At 43.4% G+C, this 20,899-nt stretch overlaps 1 protein-coding gene across 2 annotated transcripts in view; it reads right to left on the bottom strand.

Moving 5' to 3' along the window:
* OSBP (oxysterol binding protein) overlaps positions 1 to 9,222 on the bottom strand; it is a 31,567-nt gene extending 22,345 nt beyond the window's left edge. Inside the window, exons 1-3 of one of the 2 annotated variants that reach the window (XM_058526783.1) lie at positions 8,571 to 9,222; positions 3,492 to 3,700; positions 1,225 to 1,475 (exon numbers count right to left, since the gene is read on the bottom strand). In XM_058526783.1, the coding sequence (XP_058382766.1) occupies positions 1,225 to 1,475; positions 3,492 to 3,700; positions 8,571 to 8,926 (816 nt within the window). In that variant the 5' untranslated portion in view covers positions 8,927 to 9,222. The remainder of the gene's footprint in view (positions 1 to 1,224; positions 1,476 to 3,491; positions 3,701 to 8,570) is intronic. The other variant, XM_058526782.1, reaches the window with a different exon arrangement.
* Between the last annotated feature and the right edge of the window lie 11,677 nt (positions 9,223 to 20,899).

Genomic DNA, 20,899 nt, shown 5'->3' with positions numbered 1-20,899 from the left:
CTGCTGTCCACAGGGTCACTAGGAGTGGGAATCCCCTCCACGGCGCTAACAAAACCATGTGTGGATCAGAGCACTGAAGAAAGTGCACAACACTTCAGAAAATGATATGAAAATAAACGCTATCACAACTTTCTATTAAGTAACAAAGGAGTTTTAAACGAGGAAAAACCAATTTTCTTTTGGCCACAGGAAAAGACCTTTGATCTCTGGGAGCCATGTGAACTAAACCAGTTCTAAGCAGATTTCTTATTATCACTCCCTAAACGAGAGAAAATCTGGCCCCAGTGAAGTAATTTCAGCCCATTTAACTAGAGAAAAAAAACCCGCATAAGCCCTTTCTCACAGAGCACTCTTCTCACTTGCCTTGTGGAACGTCCTCTAGTGTTCTTATGTGGAAGCTAACTAAAACAACCAGCCAGGTGAGAATCAGTCACTAGTGGAGGAAAAACAGCATTGTTTAAACCATGTGTTCACTCCATACCTATCACCCAGTATCTGAAATACATCAGCAATGCCACTGGTGCTTTGGGTTTACCTAGAGCCTTGCACCCAAGCAGCTGAAGTATTCCACACACCAACAGCAACCACCCGAGGTAGGAGTCACAAGGAGGCAGAAGTGTTGGCCCTTTCTTTTTAAAAGAAAAATGCCCAAAGTTGAGTATTTTGTCTTATCACCCAGAATTACACCTGAAATCAAGGACTAAAGATGGGACTATCTGGTATTATAAGGTTCTCACTAGCACTTGATCCAGCCCCACTTACCACACTGTAGGCTAGAATGCACTAGCAAAGTAGGGGTAAGACTCCAACTTAAAGCTCAAAGAACATGACAGCGCAAAGGACCCATGGAGACCTTTTAGTTCCAACAGATAAAGTTAGATAAAATAAATAAAACCACAACCCAGAGAGGTTAAGAGACTCGACTAACATCACCATCAGATGTCCTGCTGGTTGCAGAAGAGGCAGGGCTGGAACTCTGGACTCCTAACTAATTCCCAGGCTGAAGCAGCCTCCTCCTGACCATTTGAGCAGGGCATGAAAGTCATTCCATCTGTGCAGCCTGTTCTATTTCATGCAACAAACAATGTAACTTAAATTCCTTCAGCAGTGAAGCAGGACCTAATGTTCTGTGCTTTATCAATTACAACTTGCCTGCATTTGGGGAGAATTACATTTCGAAGAGGGAAGGAATCAAAAAGCAACACAGATACCATCTGCACTTACATTGATCATGGCATTGGATGTTATCCTAAAGAGTGTGGCCCGTTCGTTGACCTGTTTGATCTTCTCGTTGCTCTCGGCAGGCAACCTCAGGGACTCCAGTTCACTGAGGGAGCGCTGCAGCGCTGTGCCATGCTTGGCTATCAGGTCATTGCACGTGCTCAGGTCCTCCACTTTGCTGGAAAGAGTCCGGAGGGTATTCTGCAGCTCAGTCTTGTCAGTTTGTGACACAGACTCTTCATCTCCTGACTCATCTATAGGGGGGAAAAAGTGAGTTATATGACTCCAGGCCCAGGACTGAGAATCGGAACTCCACCAACTCTGCCCATGGCCAAACCCACACTCTTCACGCTGTGCATTCTGACCAAACAAGAGCCTGCCATGACCAGAAGATTTGTCCACCATGTGGTCCACAGCCCACCTGTATCATAAAAACCTGGGGTGGTTGTTCTATTTTTTTCCTGGGGCATACAATAATAAGCATTTATTTTGTTCATTATTTTTTTTCTTCCAATTTTATTGAGATATAATTGACATACCGCACTGTATAAGTTTAAAGTGTACAGTACAGTGACTTTACTTACATATATTGTGAAATGATTAACATAGTAAGTTCAGTTAACATCCATCATCTCATATAGATATAAAAAAAAGAAAAAAAAAACACGTTTCTTCCCTTGTGATGAGAACTTTTAGGATCTACTCTTAGCAACCTTCAAATGTATCATACAGCAGTGTTAACTATAGTCATCATGTTGTACATTACATCTCCAGGGTTTATTTATCTTATAACTGGAAGTTTTGAATCTTTTGACCACCCCTACCCCTAGGGTTCTTCGTAGAGGTGCAGAGTCTTCGGCCCCGCCTCCAGAAACTTTGATTTGGCTGGTGTGCAGCAAGGCCCAGAAATCTCCATTTCGAATGGAGCTGCCCAGGAAATTCTGATGCACACTGAAGTTTAAGAACCAATGACCTGGAGGACAGGATGGAGAAGCTCAATAGCTCTTGGGATTGGCAATGAATTAATAAGCCTCTTAACTCTAGCTTGAGAGGTCCAATCCAGTTCAAGATGATTATTACTGCCAATCCACTATCATCTGTTGGGTGATTGGTGGGCCTTATACGAAATGGGTTGAGAATCGCAGTCTAGTCTTTGTAAACAAAGTCCACATCACTAAAAGACTCATTCATTCATCTTTTCTGAAGGAGAGCTCGGGAACTTCATGATGAGCTCATCTAACACTAAAGCCACCACGGCACTGAAAGCCATGCAAGATCTTCTGTTAAATGACTCTCTAATAATAAGTCAAGTGGAGAGCTATGTTGTACCTCTCGCCATCAGTTTTGTACTTAACGCTTTGTAGCTACAGAGTGCTTTTCCAGCAGTGTCACTTCCTTTGGGGGAGCTCAAGACAGCACTAAAATCAAAACAGAAGAAATAAGGAAAGCCCTGCCCTGTCTGCTGGACAGAGAGGCAGGGCCAAAAGGAAAATGTAACCCGCTACAAAAAAACTTACACAGCAGTGAATTTTCCTTTCACTGTTTAATAGATACTAAATACAGCACGGGAAGTGACAGGGGATAAGAAAAACCAGAGATGAACAGAAGTCAGCAGGTGCCCACCTTGGTCATCTCGCAGTGAATAAGCTCAGTGTGGTTAAACGATCAACACCTGGGGGGAAATCCTACCATTTTACTTGATTTTTCTTCGTGTAAAAGATTGTTTCAACTCAACTAACAAATAGTTAAGTAAGATGATGTCAGGAGAAAGGAAAAAAGGATAGGTCCAAATTGTGACTTGTAATAATCCTAAGTCTGACCTAGGAATAAAATAATTATTTCTCAAAATCTTAAACTAGTCAATTGGCATTAAAAGCCCAAAGGACAACTGTCAAGCCTCTAGGGCAGAGTTTCTCAACACTGGCACTACTGACACTTTGGGCCAGATAATTCTTTGTAGTGGAGGGCCATCCCGTGCATTGTAGGAAGTTTAGCAGCATCCCTGGCCTCTACTCCTTAGATGCCAGTAGCACCACCACCACTCAGCTGTGACAACAAAAGTGTCTCCAGATATTGCCAAATGTCCCCTTTGGGGCAGAATTGGCCCCAGTTGAGAACCACCACTCTAGGATAAATATTTCATGATGAGGAAAATCCTGAGACATCTAGGAGATAGGTGATAATTAAATGACAATGAGGGATAAAATAAGATTTGTGCATAAGAGGGGCACACAGCAAGTTCCCCAGACATGGTGTTCTTTGCTCCCTACCCGATTCTGCCAGCATCTTCACAGCCTTAGCCTTGGCCAGCTCCAGGGCCGTCACCCAGCGCTGCCGCTCCACTTCTGAGCTCGCCTTCAGATGGTAGGTCTGAGCACCCCCATTGGAAATGATGAAGTTGCAGGAGTCCTCCACGGTGATGTTGGCTGTGGCGAGGTTGATGGTACCACGGCAGGTGTGTCTCATCTCTGCCTTTGACCTGCAATAACAAGACAAAGATAAGCTAAGTAGAAAACTGATGAGTGGTTTATCCTTTATCACATTCCGTTTCTTTTCATAACTCTAAGCCTGTTGAAAATACAGTAGTCTTAGGAATCAGCAAGTTCTAATATTTCCCTCATGGCTCCCTAAAATTCAAGAAACAAATTGGTAGGGATTTCTTTTCAGAGCTTAAAAGTGCTGTTTCTGAGTTAGATTTATTGCTCTGCTGTTCCTCTCACCCTTAGCTTCTTAAAAATAGGCTGCACTGAAGCATAACTACATACAATATTAATTCAGCAATTTTAAGTGTCCAATTCAGTGAGTTTTGACAAGAGTATGCAATTGCGTAACCACCTCCACAATCAAGACGTAGAACATTTCCATCACCCCAAAAGCTCCCTTGTGCCCTTTTGCTGTCAGGAATTACTTTTATTTTGCAAGTCGTAATTATAAAACTCAAACAACAAAATTTCGTATAAGAATCTCATTCTGTACAAGAAAGAATAGCTCCATTTTACATATACTGAACAACCCATCCCCTCAACTGGAACTCAGCCCAAATGAGAACTGTCACACTACACTTAGAATTATATTGCAGAAGTATAAGGCACACTTAGATGTTTAGACTATTAAATATTGACTACAGGGGCCTGGCCTGGTGGCGCAGTGGTTAAGTTCAGGTGCTCCGCTTTGGCAGCCCGGGCTTTGTGGGTTTGGATCCCAGGTACAGACCTACGCACTGCTTATCAAGCCATGCTGTGGCAGCATCCCATATAAAGTAGAGGAAGATGGGCACGGTTGTTAGCCCAGGGCCAATCTTCCTCAGCAAAAAGAGGAGGACTGGCAACAGATGTTAGCTCAGGGCTAATCTTCCTCAAAAAAAAAAAAAAATATATATATATATTGACTACGGCTCAAAACAATATGAAATAGGAATAACTAGCTTTCTGTGGGAGTAAAGAAAGAATAATCATAAAAGAAAAAGGTGGTATATATAATCTTTCTGGAATATGTTCTTTCCTAAGGTCCATGGACCTCTATTGGTGGGAACTCCTAAGCCATCCTATTAATAGCCAGGAAAGATTCAGCAAATCTGTTCTCAGAGGACGGGGTGTAAAAATTTTCCCCATCTCTACTGACTGACAGTTCTATTAATAGACTAACTTTTGAACTTTACAGCACTTCTTGGTGACAACAAGCTACAAGAGACTTCACATAAAATATCAAGCTGCTAGCACAACTGAGCGTGCAGGGCAAGTTGTGCTAATTTCCCCACCACCCGCTGGTCATGCCCAGGGACCTGCGTGTTGAGACCGCAGTTCTCCCTGACCAACTTGGAACATAAAGAGGCCAAAGTCCCTTGCCAACTGCCATAGTGCAAAGCAGAGCCATTTCCCTTTCCCTGGAGCCAAGTGGCCCAATGCACCTGGCACGTCCAGAATTCCTACATGCCAGAAGTGACACATACTCCATCTCCAGAAACTAAGATTTGGTATGTTTGAGAAAGTCTGTTTACTGTGCTTCGGAAGACAGATTTGCTATTGTTCGGTTTGTCACATGAAACTGGTTTTTCTTCCTCAAATGCACAAATGAGCAGGATGGGATGGCCAGGGGGTCTCAGTGGACTGGGCCATTTTCCATCCCCTGCACCTGCCGCACTGTAACGTGAATCCCTGTTTTTTCTATTCCTACCTCCCCTCCCCCGCCCCCAAGCTTCAGTTACATTATGAATAATGCAGGCAGAATTACAGACCCTCAGCTGACAGGCTGGCTCACCCCTCCTTTCAACTCCAAAGGTGCTACCTGGACCTTCTACCACATTCCTCACAATGTGTTGGTACTTTTCACAAACCACTTCCTGGGAATCTCTTCTGCCTGTGTCATCTTCACGAACTAAAGAAGTTTCTCAAATCACATAAAGTCTGTAGCAGTTTTAAACATACCAAAGAACGCTGGGAGTAAGGCAGGCTTGACCTCAGAGCTCTTGGGTTCAGGCACACACACCGATGGTTATAAATGATTAGTACAGAAGCTGGAAAGACATGATTTTCAGGGTGCAAGATAACTTCTTCAGGCACTCCAGTATTAGGTGGTATTTTCTGGCTAGAAAGTTCCTGCCTAAAAAGGCCAGCCGAAACAGTAACTCAATCTCTAGAAGCTAGCCAGGAAAACTAATACTATGGGCCTGTCACGACGTGTCTGGAAGAGATGGGATTCCACATATGGTTTTAAGTAACAGGACATCTGTATAACTGTGAATGTAAGGAAGAACAGAATAGGTAAAAAGAGGCAAGCAGCTTGCCAAAGTCTATTAGGACAGGTCATCAGAGGAGAGGTCTAGAAGTACATGATTTCAGTTAAAAAGAAAACAGTATTTTGTAAAAGTCATATATAGAAGATGACAGGTTTTGGAGGCATGAAAAGCAGGAGGAACAACAACTTGACTAAATGACTCTAGGGACCTGGGCACCCGAAGAACCACGTTGGGAAGAATAAACTACCAATACAGTTGGTAGGCAGTACTTCAGTGTGATTTTGAAGGTAGTGCATAGAATTGATAACTGCATCCTGTTGCTTGGGTGGTTCGTGGGTGGGACCTTCTTAGCTGGCAAGGCCAGGCCCATGGCATATTTCCCAATGTGTGGTTTGGCATATTTTGGAACGAGTTTTATCTGTAGTCAGACAGGTACCACTAGCTCTTGTAAGAGAGAAGTCAAAAGTGGTTACAAGTACTTGAAGACACAGCAACATATAAGTTATTAATGTTCAACCAAGATCAATATTGATCAAGACTGGTACTGATCAAAGAATCAACTGGCCTGGAAAGTGGATCTGATAACTTGGATGAGGAAAAACGACCACACATTAAGGTTCTCAGCTGATACACAACTTTCGAAAACGGGGAATCAGTGTCAATAGTGACTTACCAGCCAAGTTAGGTTATGAATCAATTGAACATTAGAACACTGGCCAACGTAACAGGAAAACATGAACTTGAGTAGGAGAAAAACTTTGGGGCAAACTAAAATTTTAGATTTGTGATCTAACCTGGAACTGATAGTCCTGGCTGAGTAATTAGAAAAGACTAAAATTAAAACCAATTCTGAATATAATAATGCAAATGATATATACAACTGTTTACAACTAATGTCACTCAAGCAGTGAGGATGCGCTATCTAAGGCATTTTTCCACGGTTAGAGACCAGATAAGAATGTTCCTATCTCAACAACCTCCAACTCCCACCTTCAACTTCCCCTCAAAATTCTCTAAGAGCCAATATAAAGAAGTTGATGGAAAAGAGATTCGTTCACCCTAACTCCTGGGGTGGCAGAGTGACGACTGGCAGAGGGAAAGAAATACAGAGTAAGCTGCTCTTAACAACAGTGTTTGGGGTCCCAAAGAGGATGGTCTTTATAAAAAGATTTCAGTTAGAAATGCCATTACAGGGCCAGCCCCGTGGCTTAGCGGTTGGGTGCACGCGCTCCGCTGTTGGCGGCCCAGGTTCTGATCCCGGGCGCGCACTGACGCACCGCTTCTCCGGCCATGCTGAGGCCGCGTCCCACATGCAGCAACTGGAAGGATGTGCAGCTGTGACATACAACTATCTACTGGGGCTTTGGCGGGCGGGGGGGGGGGGGCGGATTAAAAAAAAAATGCCATTACCTTAAGCAAAGTCTCCCTTAAATGAGACTTTTATACATCATGTATAAAATACACATAATAACCATGATCTATAAACTTACTTGCTACAGATAAGTAATTATCTCTACATCTAATTGATTCATGTAACACTAACCTGGGTTTTAGGCTATGCTGGTGTGAACAGAACTAGTTTCAAATCCTGACTTCTCAAGACCTTGGGAAAGTTGCCCAAGCTAAGTCTCAGTTTCCTCACCAGTGAGATGGGAATATCTCCTAACTCACAGGGTTGTTATTGGGAGTCAACGAAATACTGTATGTCAAACATCTATCCAAACTGTCCAACCCTCAGAAAATGTTTATGTCCTGTCCCCAAATCCCTATCTTAATTTAACCCCTCTATCTACAGTAACATGAGTAGCCAAAAGCATATTATGTTATGGCAAGATGGAGAGTCACCATAAACATATATTACACATTTCAAAACAAACATTGTGGAATAGAAGTAATCATACCAAACACATGGAATCTTCTTTTAATATAACTTACACCTAACTAACCAGAGAGACCCCAGAAATATTGGATAGAACACTTCATCATTCCCATGGGAGGAGGTGGGGCAAGCGAAAATAAAAGCAGCCCTGGAGCACACATCTCCACTCTGAGCTGTCCAGAAGGTGAAAGCACAGGACGTCTTGCAGAGATAAGGAAGAGAGGGGACAGGCACCGAGGCCACTCTGTGCATGTCCTTGTGCCTGAATGTGGAGAGAGCAAAGGCGGGTACATCAAAGGCTGCTAATAACCTTGAATTTTGGAGACTGGGCACAGACAGCTAAGCCGTGGGACTTTTTCTCTAAGTTCCTTGGGAGCAATGCCTGGGCTTTGCTCTCCTCTAGGTGCCCCTTAGCACCTACAACAGCGCCTTCCTTGCAGAACTAATCATTGCACCGATGTGCTGGTGGGAACACAATGGAAGAGGAGATGCTCTCCAAACAACTGGAAAGGCCAGGGACCGAGGGGAAGGTACGGCACCAAGGGTGGTAACCCAAGTGGAGGGGTAAGTCCTGGGGCATTCGCTTTCGTGATGGTGCGCTCATGTCGCGGGCTGTCAGTGCGCGCGGGTGACGAAAAGGGGCCTGGGGCGACCTTGGCTGCGGTGCCGGCTCCAGAGGGTGACGGCGCAGGGACTGTGGGCTGCGGTGGGGGACGGCGCCCCGGAAGCAGTTACCTGTAGTAGCTCAGGAGCCCGTTGCTCAGCACGAACCACCGCCGCTGGTAGCCTTTGATGTAATTGGTCCATTTGAAGAGCCAGCCCTCTCGAGCCGAGCCCGAACCCCCAGCGCCCGAGCCCCCCGCCGGTGGCGCAGGGGCCTGGCCCGCAGCCGCCACTCCCCCGGCCCCGGGGCCCGGGCCGCCCGCAGCCGCCGCGGCCACCGTGCCCGGCGCGCCCCCGGAGCCTGGCCCCGAGTCTCCGCGGCCGCCGCCGCCGCCTCCCCCCACGGGAGGACCGGTGCTGCCGCCGCCCGGAGCTGCAATGGCTGCCGGGCCTGGCCCCACCACTCCTCTCAGCTCCGTCGCCGCCATGAGCCGCCGCCGCCCCGAGATACAGGACCGGAACCGCCTACGAGAGCCGCCGCCGCCGCCGCCCGAAGCGCCCCACACGGCTAGCGCATCAGCCGCGGCCGCGCAGCGTCCCCGCCCCGCCAGGCCCGCGGCGGGGAGGAGGGCTCGGCCGCCAGGAAGAAGGGAGTCAATTGGCGCCACGGAGTGTCACTTGCAGAAGACCCCTAGGACATTGGCATTTCTCTCGGGCCTGTCATTCCACACCGCCCAGTGAGAGCCCGGGGTGGGACGCGTCCTCCAGCCCCGCCGTGGATTGGTTCGGGTGAAGGCCAATCAGACTCATGTACAAGCTCATTGGTGCTCTCCCGAAGGTCCCCAGCTCTCAGGGAGGACTCGAGAATGCAGAGCGCCCGGCCAGTTTGATCGCCGACTGGCTAGTATTTCCGCCACTCATTTCAGTTTAGGGCCCCGTCACTGCCACGTCACCCCCGCCCATCCCTCTTTGCATCCTGCTTCTTCCGCCCTTACGGATTGGTGGTTCGTATCAGCTGCTCAACCTTTTCTACCATTTACTGATCGAGTTGAGGACAAAGGGGAGGAGTCTAGTTTCACGTCCTCACTTTCATTTCTTATTGGTTGGCATGCATGTCACTCACATGCCGGCGGAGAGAAGGGGCGGCGATTGGAGATGATTGGTTCCGGGAATTGTCAGTGGAAGCTGGAGTTTGGCACTGCTGACCAATGAAAGAAACGTATTGAGAGAGGGGCAGGCCGGGGCAGCCAATAAAATCCGGGAAGAGGACTTGGGGGCGTGCCCGCCTGCTTCCAGCTTTGGGGAAGCTGGTGGGAGGCAGAAGCGAGTCGCCTTCTTAAAAGCGTTTTTTGATGTAGGCGCAGTGTTGGAGTCCCACTTTCTGACTTAGGATGTCCGTAGTTTCTTGTTAGGAAATGACTCTCAGCAGTCAGCCCCTGCCTGACTCAAGCCTTCTTGCAGCTGGCTCCGAGCTGGAGGCCAGGATTCCTGGGGACCCCAGAAATAGTTTCCCCGCTGCCCTCCTGGATCCAGGATTGTTCTAATTCCCTTCCCTGGTTTGCTCATCATCGCACACCACACCCCTTATCTCTTGATTCTAGACTGTCATATGTTTTTCCTAATTCTGTCCCACCAGTTGCTGACCTAATTTTGAGGAGAAAATAGATTCGACAGGACCTAACTTGATGTATACTTCCGACCGGTGTCTCTTCCAGACCTAAAGGCCCTTGGTTTTAGCATCATAAGCGCACGTGTGTATGCTTAACTTCGCACAGAGAATAGTTATTTTTGTTAAATTGGCGTTGTTCACACATTTGGGAAAGCCACAAATTCAGTAACTCATTTGACATTTAGATAATTGTAAACTGCTGTTACAAATGGAGCTTTGGGGAATCTGGCACCTGTTACATTTTGCCAGTTTAGACGGGGAAAAGAAATAGCTGTTAGTGTAAAACAAATTGCTTTTCCCTGGCAATGTGTTTCCCAGTATCAAGAAAGAAAAATGTCCTTTTTTAGAAAATGTTTTTAAAAGGAGAGAAATATTTATTACATTCTGGAGAGAGAATATACTTTGAAAATCTGTAGTTAGGTGTAGGCTATTTGGGATTTTTCTTTTTTTTTTTAAACTGAACTAAACTGAACTCCTTTATGCTTGAGTCCTGCCTTTGCTACTTACTGGCTCTATGACTTTGGGGAAGTCATTTAAGCACTCCAAACCTCAGTTTTTCACTGGTGTTAAATAGGAATAAAACCTTACAGGAATGCTGTTGTCATTAAATGCATTTGAACATGTTTGAGAAACTAAACAGCTACAAAAATGTGAGTTGTGTTGCCAAACCCATCCCTCAGATTACTTGCCAATCACAAAGGAGAAACACACACTTGTACAATGGGGAATTCTGGCTGAACCCACCTGAACTCAGTTATCCAATTTAGCATCATTAACCCTGGGACAATCAACATTCTTACGAGGTCTCTGGTATGCTGCAGCATGAGGTATACAGCATTGTTTAATGAAGTTTTCTTGCCCAAAATGTTGAACCTGAATCCAATCAAGCTTCAAACTAACATCTAGTTTACAGGGGCTGGAGGAACCAGTTAAATGACATCCCCAAGGAGACAATCAGATAAATCAAGAATGTAAGGCATTCTATAAAACAATTGATCTTCTAGCAGCTAAGACATAAAGATTAAGGAAAATTGATGTCATAAAAAAGGGCCAGGCGGTGACTGTTGTAAATTTTTCAAGACTTAAAAGACACGACTAAAGGCTTGATTGGGTTCTGGTTCTGAAAAAAAAAAAATTACCAGCTTTTTAGACATTTTTGGGATAATTGGGTAAATTTGAAAATGGACTGGTATTAGATGATGTTAGGCAGTTATTACGTTTGTTCTATGTAATAGTAGTATGATGGATATGAAGGAAAACATCTTTAAAATTTGGAGAAATGTTTAGGAGTGAAGAGTCATGATGTCTAATTTCCTTAAAAATGGTTCAGAAAAGGAAAGGAAGAATGAAAGACAGACAGCCATGAAAAAGTAATACAGACTTTGAAATATACACACACATATTTATATCTATATATATCTATATATCTGTGTATCTGTCTATATATAAAGCAAATATGGCAAAATGTTAATTGTTGAATGTTGGTAAGAAGTATGTAGGTGTTTATTGTACTATTATTTCTACTTTTACTGTATATCTGAAACATTTTTTTAAGGGTTTTAAAAGGCTGAGTTGAGTTATTGTGGTTACCCACCACTGCCTCCAGAATACAGCCCAGATGTCTTAGCCTGGCAAATGAGGCCCTTGGCAACCTGGTGTCACTTCTCTTCTCCAGCCTGTCTCTTACTCTTTTGTCTTGATGTATCCATGCTCCAATTAAATGGATCCACACATCTTCATCCACATTTGCCCTACACTTTCCCAGATTGGTTGGTGCCTTTGTGTATGCTCTCCCTCCTTCCAACGCCCAGCACAATACTCTCCCTCCTCAGAGTCTCCTCTGATTTCCCTGCCTAGAAGTAGTGTCCCTTCCTCAGGACTCGTAGAATGTCCTGTGACATTAGTTGTCTTGCCTTATAGTTACTTATGTTCCCAACATATCACCGCTACTAGAGGGTAAGTTCCTCTAATGTGTGATCCGTATCTGTTTCATCTTCAGTTCCCTCATGAAAGTTAGCACACAGCCTACTATATTCATCCACTTAAATATTTATTGAACGTCTACTATATAATCTCCAGGTTCGAGCCAAGTGTGAATGTACAGATAGGCTCTAGTTTCTCATGGAACATAAAGGATCTTGGGGACAGACAGATATTAAACAAGAGATGTACAAATGAATATATACAGTATTTGCATAGAGAAAATATGTACAGTAATTATATACATATATACTGTAATATGGATGACAGCCAGGTGCTATGAAAGAAAATAACAAGTGTAACCTGTTTCAAGCAGGGATAAACTCCCTTTAAGCAATTTGGGGGCTGGGGAGGCGTTAGAAAAGGAAAGACTGGAGATAGTCATTCTTGTGTGAAGGCCTGAGGAGAAGAGAAGGATAACTAAGATGGAGGGATAAGGGGTGGAGATAACAGATCGGAAAGGCCTACAAGGCCTCATAAGGAGTTTGGGTGAGCCATGAGCCACCAGCACTTACAGCAGCTGTGGGTGTGAGTACCTGGTTTTAAAGAGAGGATCTTGGCAGTACTCCAGAGCATCCACTACAACATTAAACCGTTTTTTCCTTATGGGTCAGGACTTACATTATGTGGTTCCCTTAACCTACATGAAAGAAAAAGAAGACTGGACACCTGACAGATAGTGTAGTTGGTGGTAAGCCTGTCGTTATGCTTGCCACAGAGGTACTGTGGTTAGTGTCACTCTTACGTGCTTTCCCCAAACAATTCTTAAAGCCTACCAGGTACTGCGCTGAGCAGTGGACAAGAGCTTGGGGAATGACTCTATCTCTGTGGTTACCAAGGAGTGGTCCGCCTCGTGTCCCTTGCTTGCTGTGTCATTGTTCCTGGAGTAAGGGGTACATTCTAGCCCTTTGGTCTTCCTCTTTTGTTCAAGTTTGTGCAGCAGGATGATGAAATTTGCAGAAACTAGGAAGACGCAAAAGCGAGATGGAAACTGCCAGTATATCAGAGCAGGTTCATCAAGAGTCTCAGGGGAGGTAATTCAACCCTCTGCTTTTGGGTTACAAGGGGGAATGGTCACACCTGGAGAACAAGAACCACATCCAGAGTGTATTCTGCAGACAATCACACAGGGAGGAATTATAAATTTCAAAAAAAGGGAGCTGCATGCTAACTGGGGAGTCACTTCTCTAGCCCCGTAGCAGGAGGCACTATTGGCTATGGAGGCAACATAAGATCATGATTAATTATTCTGTCTCAGGCCCCTGACCACTGGGGTCCAAATCCTGCTTTTGCTAAGTGAATGCAATCTTGGGCTATTTACTGAACCTCTCACCAGTTTCTTTATGACCATATTAATAGCATCTATTTCTCAAGGTTTTGGGGAAGGATTAAATGAAAATGCATGAAATGTGCCTGGCATATAGTAAATAATCAATAAAGGCACACTGTAATTATTAATTATGCAAGACTATCTTTGAAACACAACATAACTAACCCAAGTGGGACCCACGTGTCTTCCTTGGGGGTAGTAGACCTGCCGTAGTAAAGCCTAGAAATACTGGGACTTAATCTAAGGTAGAAATGGATTAATACAGCCAAGGGATATCAGCTTTTACAAATCAGCACTTTCACAAATATAATTTCACTTATTTTTTTTGTCACAATCCCAGTTGTTTTACTACCCCTTTTACAGATGGAGAAACTGAGACCCAAACAAGTCAAGTAACTTGCAAAGGCAAAGACAGCATTCAGACACAGATATGAATAGGCCTACAGCCTAGGCAGGCTGTCCATACTATTCGTGCCTTGGAATCTTTTTTTTCTTAATAACATAAACCATTCAAATAGTTAAATCAGGTGTCATCCACACAATGAAGTGGCATTTGGTTTTAATTTGATAACAGAAAGTAAATGTAGTTTCTTTTACTTTTAAAAGTATCACAAGCCTGTCCCTCTTCCTGTTCTTCCCAGGAACCATACCAACATTTTTACCACCTTCTTCAGCCTAACAAACCCTCCTGTTTTGCACCAGATAATCATGCATTGCACTTCAGAGAAAATGGAGCTATGGGCAAAGAATTCCCTCAAATTTGTAACAATTTTTTAAAAATATTATTCAAAATTATTTTTTTCCACAATGGCATTTAATAAACTCTAATACCAAACAACTGAAGAAGCTTTTTTGTAATAATTATGATTAGGTTTATTTGCAAGTATCAGAAGCCCAATTTATATTGGTTTAAACACATAAGAGTTTATTCTTACATATAAAAGAAATCCAGAGGTAGGCAGCTCAGGGTTGGTATGGAAGTTCACCGGAGTCTTCAGAAACACAGACTCCTCCTTTCTCCTCCGCTGAGCATTCTTTCTGTTGTTGAGTCAACCTTTTGTCCCAAGATGGCTGCTGGAGATGCAGACATCACGCTGCATTCTAGGCAACAAGAATGGGGAAGGACGGAGGACAAAAGGGCATTCACTCCCTTTTAAGGAGCATTTTGGGAAGTCCCACACGACATATCTGTTTACTTCCCTGTTAGATGGAGAAGTGATGAAAAATGATTGTAAACGTAATCCAGGTTTTCTTTTTCTTCCACTCGCCCGTTGCTCTCTTGCACAAATCATGTCCATGTTCTCTTTCTTCTTTTCTTCCTTCCCTCAAATACAAACCTATTATATATTCATTATAAAAGATGTAAAGGGTTCAGAAATATAAATGTAGAATAATGAAAATTCCCCATAATCACACTTCCAGCAATGACCATTGTTAACAATTTGATATATATTCTTCTACTATCTTATGGATTTGAAAAAAATAATTAAAAAATTTTTAATGATGAAATATTTGACACATTATTTTGCCAGGGCTGCCATAACAAAGTACCACAGATGGAGTGGCTTAAATGACAAAAATTTATTTTCTCACAATTCTGGAGGCTAGAAGTCTGAGTTCAACGTGTTGGCAGTGCTGGTTTCTTCCAAGGTCTCTCTCCTTGATTTTTAGATGGCTGTCTTCTCCCTGTGTCTTCCTGTGGTCTCCACTCTGTGCCTGTGTCCTAATCTCCTCTTCTTATAAAGTCACCAGTCATATTGGAGTAGAGCCCACCCTAATGACCTCATTTTAACTTAATACCTCTTTAAAGGCCCTATCTCCAAATACAGTCACATTCTGAGGTATTGGGGGTTAGGACTTCAACATGAGTTTTGAGGGACACGATTCAGCCCATAACATCCACAGAATGCATATAATATGTGAAAGTTATGAGGCACAATAATAAAACTAATACCCATCAACCACCACTCAACATAGGAAATACAAAATGACCAGTTTTTATCCCAATGCCATTCCCCTAAACACTCCCAAAGGTAACCACTGTCCTAAATCTATTTTAAAACACTTATTCTCTCAATCACTTTGCCTTTTAAAGGCTCAGTCTCCTCATCCTGTAGACCAGGAATAGTGTTGTGAGGCCCCCTCATAAGTGGCCCCTTCACTTGTCTACTTCCACTTCCATACAGATCATGTTTTGTTTTGTACTTTTTCCTTAAAAACTCTGCAAAGTCTTCCCACTGCAATGAGAACAAATCCCTCCCAGGCCTGGTGTGGTCACTACCCGCTCCCTTCACTCCGTGGCCCCTTGAACTCCTCACTCATTCCGTCTCAGGGTCTTGTCATTCTTCTTCATTTTGCTTCGGACGCTCTTCCGAGATCTTTCCATGGCTGTCGTCTTCTCATCATTGTGCCTGCTTAGATGTCACATGCTCGTCAAGGCCTTTCCTGATCACTGTCTAAGGTACAATCCCCTCATCACTCTTGATTCCTTTACCCTCTTTTGTTCTCTTCTTAGCACTGATCACTATCTATAAGTATATCCCTGAGACTTTAAGCAGAACCAGAGCAAGGCCTTCATTTTTTTGTCACCACTGTACTGGGAGTAATGCTGGACATACGAGTGCTTGCCTGACTTATGTTATCAAATTGTTCCTGACCTAGGGGTTGTTGTGATAAAATGAGGGACAATGTATTTTGAAATGAGCCTTGCACACACAGACTAACTGATTACATTAAGGTCTGTCCTCTGAATAACCCCTTAAGCTGTTTCTAAATAGCATAACTATCTCATGAACAGGTATCTGTTGGATGCCTGCTAGCTGTTGCCCCAGGGCTGGGTCTTGGGGTACAGCTGTGCACAAGACAGTTCCTGCATTTGTGGAGTTCACATATTAATGCAGTGAATTAATGAATGAACCAATCACCTGTGACTGAATATATCTAAAATAAAAAAAGCATTTCGAAATATTGGGAGAGAGAAGGAAGAGTGGGAGCAAGGAGTCTTTTCTTCTCCTTTTCAAAGTGCTTAAACCAAAAGGAGCATACGGATGCCTGACAGCTGCCTTCCTGTAACTCTGATCCTTCCAGATTGCTATTGGTCTTGATAATGACAACCTGAATTGCCTCTTGACATTACTGAGAGGCAATTGCCTAATTTGCCTCCTAAAAGTGAAGGCATTAAAATCCAATCAGAAGAGTTTGTAGATGTGTCCTTCAATGCTTGCAGCTTCTCAGCTGCTCCTATATGAAGCGTGAGTCCGGGAGCAGGAGACTTCTTGAGCCAGGACAGTAGACGTGGAGCTTAAAAACTTATGGTGTCAATCCCAGTTTTAGCTCTCACTAGCTGGATGGTCTTGCTGATCTAGTTTTGGTACTGTACAAATTAGAATTGCCCATCCTACTTCAAAAGGTTATTGCGAAGACTGAATTAGAAAATGGGTATGAGTGTTCTTCGTACAGTATAAAACAGCTATAGACATGTAGGGTGATATTGTGGGTTTACCTTTCTTCATTGTTGGACGGACAATGATGACTGACAAAAAGTATCTGAAGATCAAATCCTATCAATAGGAGAGCAGTTAAACAAATTCTGGCACAATGGCACACAGTGGAACACTATACAACCATTAAAAAAAACAAGGTGGCTCTCTATATAGTGACATAGAAAGATGTCCACGATGTGTTACAAAAAAAAGTTATTTATAATTCTAACTATGTATGCATATGCATAGAAAAATCACCTGGAAGACAATTCACTAAACTGTTAGCAGTGGTTTTTCTGGGGACTGGACTTTGAAATACTTTCCCTTTGTAAGTTATATGCAGATTTCTCTCGGGTTCTTTAGATTGGTACAAAATCTAAGCAATTTAAGAGACATTCTATTCACAACTGGCAGAGTACACACATCACTAATTACCTAGCTCCCTTCTAGGTGTTTCTCAGCTCTCAGGTCTGATTTAGGTTAACATTGCCTTGGAGAACAAGTTGGGGCTAAGTTGGGGAGCTTGGCGAGTCACGTTGAATAATAAATGACAAGCTCCTAGGAATAGCCTTACATGCAACATTTGCAAAATAAAAAGCAAAGCAGAGGCTGTTATGAGACCTGCAATCTATTCGCAACTGTGCCATTGCTGCAAGAAGGAAACAGGTGAAAACAATGCTATTAGGTGATTTTAAGATACTGATTCCTAAAACTCACATATTAATTTCTTAAAGATCACAATGTTAATACATTTAAACATAGTTGGGTATAGAAGAAAAATATAAGATACCTTCAACCTCCCCACTTCTACTTCTCACACAATGGATGGACTTCATTGCCCTCCAAAAGTAGACGGTAGATCGCATCCAGTTATCTGCATCAAATTCAGAGTCGTGCCTTGGCCTTCCTAATGATTGACAGGGCAACTTTGGTGAAAGCCAGCTGGCTGAGACTTAGGCCAAAATGGACTTGAGCAGATGTTTCTGGAGATGGAGCTGGGATCCATTTTGATATGAGAGTCAGTTCAGAAAAAATGCAATTTGGTGTAAATATAGAAGCTACTGGGAGATATGGCTTGGACTGATCAAAGTGGTTCTTTGATCCCTCAACTGGTATATCATCTTAAATGTTCAATAATAGAATACCTGCCCACATCTCTCAGGATAACTGTCATGCTTTCACATGTCTTTTTTCAGACTCAGGGCATTCATCTGCTACCAAGTCAAATAAATGCATTGGCTCTGAAGTCAAGCACAATTAGATCAGACATTTTTGCCCTGCTAGACCTTATTTTCTCGCTAGAAATAGAAGGGTACTATTCTTAGCAGTTTTTAGAGAATAACCCCCCTTTTGGTTATAATAGCAATACAAGCTCATTGAAGGCAATTTGGAAAACATGGAAAAGCAGAAACCAATCACCTACATAAAATCCTCCACAACTCCTCCCTTAAAGGCAACCACTTGCTATTTGGTGACCCTTGATTGCTTTCCCCCCCTCCCCCTGCCACAGATTAATTCGTGTACATATACAGAACCTATTTTATACTTAACATTATATTCTTGGGATTTTTCTGTGTAACTGAACTTTTCAAGAACAATTTTTCTTTAAAATATTTCTTCTAAGAATATAAGCAATGTATTTTCTCTATAGAAAGTTAGAAAAATACTGAAAATCAAAAGAAAAGCAAGTTCCCACAGTCTCACCACCTGGAGATGGACATCAGTAACCTTTAGGAGCATACTCTCCCAATATTTTTTCATCGTATATGCATTGTATTAAAAAAAAGAATTGGGGGCCGGCCCAGTGGCATAGCCGTTAAGTGCGCACGCTCCGCTGCAGCGGCCTGGGGTTCGGATCCCCGGCGGGCGCTGAGCCACCGCCTGTCAAGCCATGCTGTGGCGGCATCCCATATAAAGTGGAGGAAATGGGAACGGATGTTAGCCCAGGGCCAGTCTTCCTCAGCAAAAAGAGGAGGCTTGGCATCAGATGTTAGCTCAGGGCTGATCTTTCTCACACACACAAAAAAAGAATTGGAGGGGCTGGCCCGGTGGCATAGTGGTTGTGCACTCCACTTCAGTGGCCCGGGGTTCACGGTTTTGGATGCTGGGTGTGGACCTACACACTTATCAGGCCATGCTGTGGCGGCATCCCACATATAAAACAGAGGCAGAGTGGCACAGACGTTAGCTCAGGGACCATCTTCCTCAAGCAAGAAGAAGATTGGCAACAGATATTAGCTCAGGGCCAATCTTCCTCACCACCACATCCCTCCCCCCCAAAAAAATTGGATTCAAAGCATATGTATTTTATGCTTTTTCCCCACACTATATCATACTTTCCCAGATTAAATATTCTGCCTAATTGTCCATGATTCATGGATTATCATTTAATTAACCATTATTATGATGTTGGACATTTAGGTCATTTCTAATTTTTCTATTATAAATAATGCTAAGTATCATTTCTTTGGAATCTTTCCTTACATTTCTACAGCCAAATTAATTAGTCAAAGGCTATGAATACTTCTGAAGCTCTTCACATTGCCAAAGCACTTTCCAGAAATGTAGAAATTTACCCCACCAGTGTGAGTGGCAGCCCCAAATTCTCACTGGCATTAAAGTTTTTGTTAATTTGATAGGTAAGGGGCCGGCCCCGTGGCTTAGTGGGTAAGTGCACGAGCTCCGCTGCTGGCGGCCCGGGTTTGGATCCTGGGTGCGCACCGACACACCGCTTCTCCGGCCATGCTGAGGCTGCATCCCACATACAGCAACTAGAAGAATGTGCAACTATGACATACAACTATCTACTGAGGCTTTGGGGGAAAAAATAAATAAAATTATTAATTTGATAGGTAAAAAAATATTTTTATTTGATTACCAGTGAGGGTGTACTTATTATTTGCTTGCACTTTCTTTTGTGAAATTATTCATAAGTCTGTTACTTATTTGTCGAGGTCTTCTTTTTCTTATATAAGATTACATACGTTAACGTCAGTTTTTAACTCCGTGCCATATTGTTGCAAATTTAGTGCATCACCTAATTTGTTTTTGACATACATTAGCAGCAAGGTACGTTAAATATCGATCTCATTTACCCTGAGTCTTAAAAGTGACTTTTTAAGCACCTAGAACAAACAGTATCTGGTATATACTACAAGACTCAAAATGCAGTTGGTAGTTATTGCAAGCTATTGTTATATTCAATATTGTTATATTCAAAGTAGAAGCATTTACTTCTTAAACTCAGTCCTTTTCTCATAAAAACATAATACTTACATTGTCTGGACTAGGGCTAGTATTTCACAAAATGTGGTGGAGAACTACAACCGAAAGAGAAGCAGAGAGCATACAAACCTGAGTTCCGTTCTTGGCCTTACCACTAACCAGCTGTGGGACTTAGGCAAATCACTGCCCTCTCACAGCTTCAGTCCCTCACAACTTAGATGTGAGTGCTGGACCACTTCTGACGTTCTGAATCTAGTCTTCTGGGAATGCAAGGGCACCCCTGGGCCAGTTCTAGTCTAACAAGGCAGACCTATCTCATGAGACCTTATGTTTTTTCATGTAGGAGGTGAGAATAAACCTTTTAGCAGAAGATGGTTTTATTCCCTCATAGCAGTAAGAATATGCTGTGTGAGTCCCCTGCTCTGCTGCTCACTAGCATCACTTGTGACCTCGGGCAAGCTCTTTAACCTCTAGGAGCCTGTCCACCCACCAGGAAAAAATAAGCTTTATGTAAGTAGGCAGCCAGTAATGTTGTATTATCTCCCTCTATCATTTTTTTTTAGTTTTTTATTTTTTTTTTTGTGAGGAAGATCAGCCCTGAGCTAACATCCATGCCAATCCTCCTGTTTTTGCTGAGGAAGACTGGCCCTGAGCTACCATCTGTGCCTACCTTCCTCCACTTTATGTGGGACGCCACCACAGCATGGCCTGACAAGCAGTGGTCAGCGCGCGCCCGGGATCCGAACCCGGGCCGCCAGCAGTGGAGCGCACGCAC

Source organism: Diceros bicornis, chromosome 31, assembly GCF_020826845.1.
Source record: "Diceros bicornis minor isolate mBicDic1 chromosome 31, mDicBic1.mat.cur, whole genome shotgun sequence".
In the NCBI taxonomy this organism is placed as follows: domain Eukaryota; kingdom Metazoa; phylum Chordata; class Mammalia; order Perissodactyla; family Rhinocerotidae; genus Diceros; species Diceros bicornis.
Note: the sequence above shows the minus strand (reverse complement) of the source record. Positions and strands in the feature narration are given on the sequence as shown.